General features: G+C 40.0%; 1 protein-coding gene across 2 annotated transcripts in view; it reads left to right on the forward strand.

Moving 5' to 3' along the window:
• The window catches only part of PJA2 (praja ring finger ubiquitin ligase 2), a 32,308-nt gene that overhangs the window by 18,693 nt on the left and 3,964 nt on the right, over positions 1-9,651 (forward strand). For both annotated transcript variants that reach the window (XM_018559315.1, XM_018559314.1), the window contains 3 exons: positions 2,864-3,040; positions 6,408-6,593; positions 8,996-9,107. In XM_018559315.1, the coding sequence (XP_018414817.1) occupies positions 2,864-3,040; positions 6,408-6,593; positions 8,996-9,107 (475 nt within the window). The remainder of the gene's footprint in view (positions 1-2,863; positions 3,041-6,407; positions 6,594-8,995; positions 9,108-9,651) is intronic.

Genomic DNA, 9,651 nt, shown 5'->3' on the forward strand with positions numbered 1-9,651 from the left:
TTTTTAATGCCGCAAGGGCATCAAAAGGAAGAAGTTAAGAGAACTATGGGGTAAACTTTTTAATCCCATATTTCTCTTTAGGGTCTCAGGAGGACATATACAAACGTCTAACCGTGACCCAAAGCTTAGTATATAGCAAGCTATTGCTAGCTATATACTGAGAGCACCGCAGCCGGGACGGATCCTGACAATACTGTTGAGATCTGCACAGCTAGCTGATTGACAGCTGGGTCTGCCTATCGAGAGGCAGAACCAGCTGTGCCTGCCCCTTCCTCTGTCCATTCCTTCACCCAATGCTGGAGTATCACAGAGGGCCTGACAGTTGCCGCTCAGTGCAGGGAGATGATCGGGAAGTGAGCGAGCGACATCTGTTCGCTCCCTTCCTGGTCATTTTCCATGTCACACGTTGGCTCTAACTATGAGGCTGAGTGTAAATCACCTCCATAGTGCTCATTTTAAGTAGGGCTAGTTGAGGAAAAAATTGGGGCTAGTTAAGGAAAATTAGTTAATGGGATCAACTTTTATGTTTGCCTCTTCCTCTAGCTACTTCAGGCCCCCCATTTGTATTTTCTGTAACCACTGCAAATCTTAGTGGTGTAACCTGTCAACAAAATATTTGTATAGCAATATAACTAAATTATATGTTTGGGGGGAGCAACAATATAAAAGTCCAATGGTGGGCACTGTAGTCCGATGAGAGTAAAAAAAACTGCCTGGGTGCACTTGAGGCAAGTAGATACAAATGGTCCAGTTGAAGAGGCACTCGCAGGTCTTGTAATGAAGCAACTTATATGAATTTATTGGTCAGGGTTTTGACAAGCATTGCCTTGTCGGAATATCTACCATAAGTGTGTGTGTGTGTGTTATTTTCCCTGTATATAATTCTATATTCCGATTTGTGTTTGACCTAAATGCAGTAAACAGGATACATATGGTTTGTGATGACAAATAATTAAATATTACTGTTCTCTTCAGTGATATTTTGCTTTACATCTCTGTTAAAGGAGAACTATGGGGTCCGGGCTTTTCCCCATAGTTCTCCTAAGGGTAACGGGAGGACATAACTATCATCCTCCCGTCACCTAAAGCTCAGTATACCGCGAGCTAAAGCTCGCGGTATACTAAGACACCGGAACGGATCCCGACAATACGGTCTAGATCCACCCAGCTGCGTGATTGACAGCTGGCTCTGGCTATCTAGAGGCAGAGCCAGCTGTACCCTCCCCTGTCTGTCAGCGCTGGAGGATTGGACAGGGAAGGGGGCAATCCCTGCAGGGAGCCGTGAGTGACGGTCACGGCTCTCTGCAGGGATAGATCGAGAAGTTAGCGAGCGGTGGTATGTGTTCGCTCACTTCCCGATCTACTGGCCGACCTGTGACAGTTTCATTGTCACAGGTTGGCTCAGATTATGAGGCTGAGTGAAAATCACTCGCCTCAAAATTCTCCCTTTTAACTAAACCCTTTTATGCCCAAACAGGCAACTTTATTGATCATTTCAACTGCTGTTCAGGCACTGCTTAAATGAGTGCAGTGGTATTCATGACCAGATGGCTGGCCCCCTGAGCACTGGTCCGGATATGCTGTTTTAGGATGTTTTTTTTTCCCCTTGCAGGGTCCTAATGGAGCCACCCTTGTGTGTGCTAGTAAGCTGTGTGTGTGTCTCCACACACACAGAGGCACAGCAGGACAAGCCAATCGCCTCCCCCCTGCTGCCCTCTCCTTTTTCCTTCTCCAAGCTTGTAGATGAACATTTGCTGGAGCCTCTACTTTGTCCCTTGTGATCTTGTACTGGGCAGGAAGTTCAGGGAAGCAGAACTAAGAGTTGGAGCCAGGATGACTAAGTGCTTGGGCAATAATGTAAAATACTTTGCCATGCAACATGTATTTGTTTGATCTGGATTCATTATTAAAGGAAACGTGTGTGTTTTAAACTGCTTTTAAGTTGGTCATTTGTTCAGGAAAATCCTCCTAGATGCTGGGAAAATGCAGATGTACCTCACTGGTCCTGGGCACAAACCCTTTAGGCCTCATTCACATGAAGAGTACACTCCTTTTAGGGCTGCAACTAACCATTATTTTTAGAATTGATTAGTTAGCTGATTTTTTTTTTTCTTTTTTTTTTTTTCCGACTGGGAGCTTTCGGCTTTGCAAGACACATCAGTTGCTTCACTGCTCCTTCTCACAAGTCTATGAGTCAGATGACTCACTGAAAACAATGCACTCCCTGTATGGCTTATATCTTATCTCAATGTTTTGAAAGCAGTTAGGCTGAGTCTTGCAATAGCTTCTCTACTCTGCATCTACAGATTAATCTAAAAATCTCCTACATTTAAAGGAAAACGGTACCTTTAGAACAGTTGTCCTTTACATAATCCCCACACCCCACTGAATGCAGTGCACCTGGTCATATACTTATCTATCTTCTTGTTCCAGCCATTTTCAATGTGCAACCATGCCCAGCACTGCACGGCCTTTATTACATCTGGTCCCGTTCATTCCCGTGGGTATGCTGTACTCATGGCAGCCACTAGCTGTCCAGTGGAGTATGGCTTATCCACAGAAATAAATGAGGCCACGGCACACATGCACAATAAGAAAACAGGACCCAGTGGTGGGATTCTCTTTACATAGGCTGAGCAGTTCTGGGGAAGGTGTGTGTGTGTGTGTGTGTGTGTGTGTGTGTGTAATGCCCACATTCAGGGGGAATATCCTTTGTCCCATGAATACAGCAATCCCATCTACAGCAATAGGAAGACATTGTCTACACATATGGAAGTCTAACAAAACATACTTTGTAAAGGTTCCAGAGTGTGTCTTTCAGGTTCAAATCGGTTTACATTGTCTTTTGTAATGCCTTTTGCAGCTCTGAGTGCAGTGATGGAGAATGGTCTACCTGTTTGCCCCCCTATTTCTCTGGTGACAAAGATCATTCCTCTAGTGATGAAAGCTGGGAGACTTTGCCTGGAAAAGAAGAGCATGAGGTGCAGAGTAATAGCAGCAGCTTAGAAGAGGAGAATTCCGACTTTTGCTTTCAACTTGAGTAAGTGTTTTTACTACTCTTGCAGATATGCATTTTAAATAATCTGACCATACTTTCCAACATTTTATTTGTAAGTTGTATTAATTTCTAGGAGGTATGGCTTTTTGGCAAGTTGTGGATTTGCTTTTAACCCTTTCACCACCCCTTCTCTCCTGCTTATCTGCTCTCCATGCTGTATTTGCAGTGAGCTGCATATGCACATCTTCACCTTCCTTATCCTGCATATCTGTACATTAGCTCCCTCATCTACATCTTCCCACTGTATGTGACCAATACATTAACCCCTTCACCTCCTCCCTCTGTGTATGACCTGTACAGTTTAATGTATCTAGTTCACCAAGGTCCATGTTTTAATCCCCTCAATACCAACATTTTTATTCCATATTTATTATTTCCAAAACGTTTTGGCAAAAAATGAGATCAATTTGAGATGTCTACTTTCCAAAAAGGGGAAATTTCAGGGGTTTTCATACAGTCCTCATTTATATATGTATATGTGTGTGTGTATCTGCTGTCGTTTTTACCCCTTATTATAGTTTTAAAAAGATGTTGATTATTAAATGCCACCTAAAGAAGATAGATATTTATATTTACACTTTGGCTACAGTGGTGCATGATCGAGTTATTGTTAAACTATCACAGCACTGAAAAATGGCCTGCTAATGAAGGGGTATATACAGGCCAGTACTGAAGTGGTTAAGGATGCTATAGCTAAATGGCTGGAGTCACTATCGAAAACCTTGTTTTTACTGGCAGGGTCTGCATTGCAACCATCTAGTTGGCAGTATAACCCGAATGTCACAATCCTGCGTCCCTCAATAAACTAGAAAGCAAGAACTTTAAGTACAAAAATGCTGTTTGTCATTCTTTCATGAAAAGTGTTGACTGTTAGATTTATACCAGCACCCTGTAAACTAAAACAAACACTGTAAAATTATGCGTCAGTTTGTCGAAACAGAGGAGCAGCAAATCAAATAGTTATTCCAAAGAACCACAGTGTCAAAACATATCAGAATAAGTAGGGAAACTGAAGACTTGAGGAAGGTGCAGACTAAACTGTAGTATATAATGAAAAATGTAAAATATTCTCGAGTTATTCAGGATGAATGGACTCTGCGAGCATATCACCGCAGAGAGGGGCAGTGTCTAGATTTAAAGGTAGCTTTAAAAAAAGGAATCGATAACAACAGTAACAGGATTATTCACTAGAGGCTGAAGAGTTTGGAGATGGCAGGAGAAGTGAACAATCTAGGACAACATAGCTGATTTGGAAAAATTCTGTAATTCAGCTCACTTTCCAGTTCAGCTATGTTGTCCTAGATTGTTCACTTCTCCTGCCTTCTCCAAACTCTTCACCCTCTTGTGAATAACCCTGTGTATGTTTGCAAATTCCATTAAAGAGAAAAAGCCTACAGGTTTCGGGGATCTGCATTTCCCTTTTCAGGACTACAAACAAGTCTATGAACATTAGGTATTAATGTGGTATACAGAGAATTCAGATAAACAAAGAGGTATTACAAGTGTAAGTGTATACAAGAATGAGCTGCTTATTTTATCCCGGTAGCGTCAATATAAGAGGTACTTTTTTTTTTTAAGAGGAACTTTTTTTTTTTTTTTTTTTTTTACTTTCGTGTCGGAGGCTCTGTGTGAAATATCAGGATGCTTCTCTTTTCTGCAGCCCCTGTTCTGAATGAACAGGAAGTCTCTATACTAAGTGCTCCTGTCCATTCATAAACTGGGGATATAATATGAGTTACTATGTCCACAATCATGAATGAAAAGGAAGTGATGTAGAGCACTTCCTGTTCATTCATAATTGGGGACACTGCTTGTAAATAATTGAGGACACAGTATGTTTACAATCGTAAATCAGTCCTGATCGCTGAGCTCTTCTACTCTGCTCTCCATCCTGACATGCTCTTACAGGAGGCCAAGCGGTGTGTGGGGAGGCCTCCTGTGACACCGCTGACTCCTCCCCCGCACCACCGGCTCAGCTGTCTTCTGCCAGCACTGATCTCCATCCTGATCACAGGAGGCTGAGTGGGGTGGTGTAGGAGGAGAGCTCAGTCTCCTGTGACACCACCACTGATGGCACTCTCCGCCCCGCTCGGCCACCTGACAGTTTCTCTCCTCTTTGCTCGACACTCTATGTCAGAGGGGATGGAGAACAGCGCTCAGCTGGGAATAGAGAAACTAGAGATGCACCGCAATTATGGGCAAAAAGTTGTACTTTCAGCATTTAAGTACCCTTTTCAGTCGATATGTTTTGGCAGCTGAAATTTCGGTGCATTTCTAGTCAATATCCACAAATGCGATCCAGTAAAAATAAATCTAAATCTCCTAATAAATACAATAGTAATACAAATCTGTAACAAATGTAATCCATAGAGTAACAAAATTAAAAAGGCCCTTTTTTAATCAGTGGTTAATCAATGTAACTATGAAAACAAGGTTAAAAAAAAATCAGCTTTACATATTGCAAAGGGAGAAGGACTGCAAGCATTCAAAGTTGATTTGAGTGATGTTCTGTTTTAAGCTTCTTAATTTTTGCAACTGTAGTTAGGAACATCAAGCGGCTTGGAGATGGTCTTACAGGCATTACCTTTGGCATGCTGGTCCACAAATTCTTTTTTTTTGTTTTTCTTCTGATCACCTCATTTAACTTTCCTTTGCTTTCTCTGGTCCATGCTTAGTGAGGTTGCTGTTTGGCATCATCATGTGCACCAATTTAAATCGGTTGACTGGGTGATTTAGGAGAAGATGTGTGATACTAATTACAGAAAATCACTGTGATCCAATTTATTTATAATTTCTAGGCGTACTAACAAATCTGTCCAGGCCATTTTAGAATAGTAGTAGAATGAAGCATTGTTTCAATGAGCTGCAAGAGTACCAACAAATTCATACATATTTTGTGTATTTTTATAGAAATGGTGATATTCCCCCTTTTTTTAATTGCCTTTTTCTGAAGGGGGAATTAATCTCTTTAGTTAGTGCTGGAGCATGTTTGCCCCTAGAGAATTCAGACGGAGCCAGCTATTGCATCAAGTGCTCACAATAAGTACTTTTAGCTATTGCTCTGGTTTGTACATGATTTAATATACTGTATTCGTATGTTGATAAATATCAGTTTTTTATTACATTTTAGAATTGTTAATATTTATAGTCTGTTAAAATGCAGAACTGTAGTACTTTTTTTTTCAATAAAGGATAAGACAGGGGTGTCTCCATAGATTGTGGTGTGTTGTATTTAATTTATAATGTGTTTGTTGAGTTAAATAAATGTTAACAGCTGTTTCATACGGCTGCATCCAGTAACTTTGCAATGTTGGGCAATGTACAATCGTTTATTTTTCTCCTACCAAAGAGAACAAACTTCTTTAGAAGATGGTGAAATTCCTTGGTTACAGTATCATGAAGACGTTGAGAGCAGCACAGATGAAGAAAATGAAATTGGAAACCATTATTTGCCCCCAGGATTTTTTATTTTAGATGGCAATAATAATTTAGAAGATGATTCAAGTATGAGTGAAGACCTAGAAGTTGAATGGAGGTAAAGCTTTATTACGTGTCTACCTACTATTACTATCATATGCTTTTGGGTGACTGTCTAACCACCTTTTTGTAAGTTTGTACTATCAGACTGATGTAAGAATTACATAATGTGGATGCTGGCAGTTTGTTATACTTATGGGCATACCAAATTTAGCTGTGGTGTACTTTGCTTAGCAGCCCCAGTTGCTGCATCTACTCTGAAAAAATAAGGCAGACTTCTCTCAGTTATTCACCTGTTGTCCTTCTGCTCTCACAACAAAGATTGCAGAAAGAATTATACTTTTTCAGTAAGGCCAGGTTCACACCTAGGTGGCATCGTTTTTGCGCGTTTGTACATGCACGTTCAGGTTATTTGCAAGTTTATGTGCGTTTTGCACAGTTTGACACGCGTGTACATGAAGACGCATGTTTTGGCAGCGTCGGAAACATGAGCACGTGTAAAACGCACATGAAAAGGTTCAACTTATTTCTGCTGTGTGTTTTCGGCCATTTCCATTGAAGTCTATGGGGCAAAAATGCGCTGTTAAACATGCAATCCATTTGTCGTACCATAATCGGCCAATTGATGGTGGAGTGCATGATCGCAATAACTGTACAACTGGCCAAATTTGGTTAAACAGGGAGACTAGAAAACTTTCGCTGAAAATCGACTGATTTGTGGCGTTTTTTGCACAACAAAAATCGCAACATGAACACTGCACATGCGCAAAAAAAATATATTCTGTTGATCGAAGAAATTCGGCCAGTTAGTATTGCTGACGATCACTTATCGAAATCTACATTTGTCTGTGCATGATGGGCTATTTGTGCAGAAATTGAACGAGGGTACGATGACAGGACAAATAAAAATGAACGATGATTGTAAGGTGTACGGCCACCTTGAGGCAGTACAAAGTGTAAATCTAAAACTGTAATTCTATAGAAACAAAGTTCCAGAATAAACCATATTGTAAATCATTAAATTGGCTAGATTAAGTCCATATATCTTTACCATTTTGTACCCATATGTAAAGTTGTATAAATTGTCTGTGTTTATTATACAGTATGTGCTCAAAAGAATGTCTATACATAATTATCACTTCCATGTATTATAGGCCTACCATGACTGTAATTGTGTACCAAGCTGACTTCACATGATACCCCCAGAGAAATTCTATGCATATTAACTATTGCCTTTTTGAGAGAGACTGTGCTGAAAGAACCAGGTTTTTGTGTAATCAATGCCGAAACAGGTTTCAGGTCTATTCCAATTCACTTGATATAAATATTGCATATCCACAAGCAGGAAACTGATCACATTAGTGGATGCAAAGCTGCCAACATATGCAGTATTCCTCCATGTCAGCAGAAGTGTCCCCAGATAGGGTTATACACCTAGATCCTTCTATTATTTGTCAGCATATAGCTCCTTAATTTTTAAATTCATCCACATGGCTATGAATTCAACTCCTTTTTGTAAGTCAGTCATAAAGGAAACAAACTTCAATAAATGTATAATTGCCAACACAATGGACGACTCCACCACAGCAGCAATGCCTCAAGCTATAAAAAAATTTAAATCGGCGCTTGAATCCAAAAATGATATTCAGTCTACAGCCTGTGTTGAAATTTTACAAAGTAACTAGGAAATGTCAACTATCGATCTAGTAACTGGCAAAACCTACCGAAGGAAAATGTATACTTGTTTAGTTTATGGTATTTTTCATTTTACTATGTGCATGCAATGCTTATCTGTAAAGTCGGGTATACACGCAGGGGTGTGGAATTCCTATTTTCCGACGCCTGGGACGAGAGGATTTTTCAAGCCCTGCACATTGGGCCTCTGCTGCTGTCCACTGACCTTGTGAACAGCAACAAAGTTAGAACCTTAAAACACTCCCAGTGACTGATCACTAAGGGAGGGGAGACCTGAAGAAATGTCTTCTAGCCAAAGACTGGACTGCTTTTTAATGGTAAAAGTTAGTTATTGGTAAATGATTATACTGTTGAAGTATGTTCTGACATGTCAGGAATTTATCCATGCAGACTTGTAATGTTATCGGCAAGTTTAATTTTTTTTTTTTTTTTAAATACATATGGACTAGCCACAAACCTAAAACATTTATGTGTGGGATTGTATTTCCTGGTCTGAATTTGTTCTAGTTTTACATGCATCAGGGAACAATTCATGATGGCACCCAAAAAGGTTTTTCATAGGTATGGGGATTCCATAAATGTGTGGGGGGGTTTTCCCCACAAAACTACATTAGGGTTGTGTTTTGTAAAGCATTATCTGCATAATAAAGAAACATATAAAGTAATTCACCCATTTAGTTATAAATAAAGCGCTGTTAGCATGTACATTTGTGTGGAAAACCAACTAGTATGATTTTAGCTATTTTTTATTTTTCTTAACCCTAGATTGCTGGATGACTTTGGTGAAGGTATTGGTGTAGCACAAGCTATGTCCTACATGGATCCTCAGTTTCTTACTTACATGGCTCTTGAAGAGCGTCTTGCACATGCAATGGAGGTAGGTGGTGTTTTTTTTTTTTTGTATTTGTTAATCCGCCATTAATTCTGAATGGAATATATAGATATGTGGTTCTGAAAACTTGTAATAGTCCAGTAGCTTGGACTCTTGTATTAATATGGTGCAAAAAGAGTGTTTGAGTAAATCACAGCAGCCATTAAAAGTAGGGCTGCAACAACTAATCGATTATTGAAAAAGTTGTCAATAATGTACTATTGTTGGGATTTGTTGTACTCTTCTATAGCTGGTGGTATACTGCGCTGTATAGAGGACTACAAATCCCAACAATAATACATTAATCAGCGCCATGCGGAATTCCACCAGCTATAGAGGAGCACTACAAATCCCAGCAATAATACATTATACAGTGGTGCAATGCCGAATACCACTAGCTATAGAGGAATACAAAACCCAGCAATAGTACATTATACAGCGCAATGCAGAATACCACCAGCTATAAGGATTTTTTGTGCTCCTCTATAGCTGGTGGTATTCTGCATTGCGCTGTATATTGTACTATTGCTGGGTTTTGTAGTCCTCTATA

Source organism: Nanorana parkeri, unplaced genomic scaffold (assembly GCF_000935625.1).
Source record: "Nanorana parkeri isolate BGI_ZX_2015 unplaced genomic scaffold, ASM93562v1 scaffold388, whole genome shotgun sequence".
NCBI lineage: Eukaryota > Metazoa > Chordata > Amphibia > Anura > Dicroglossidae > Nanorana > Nanorana parkeri.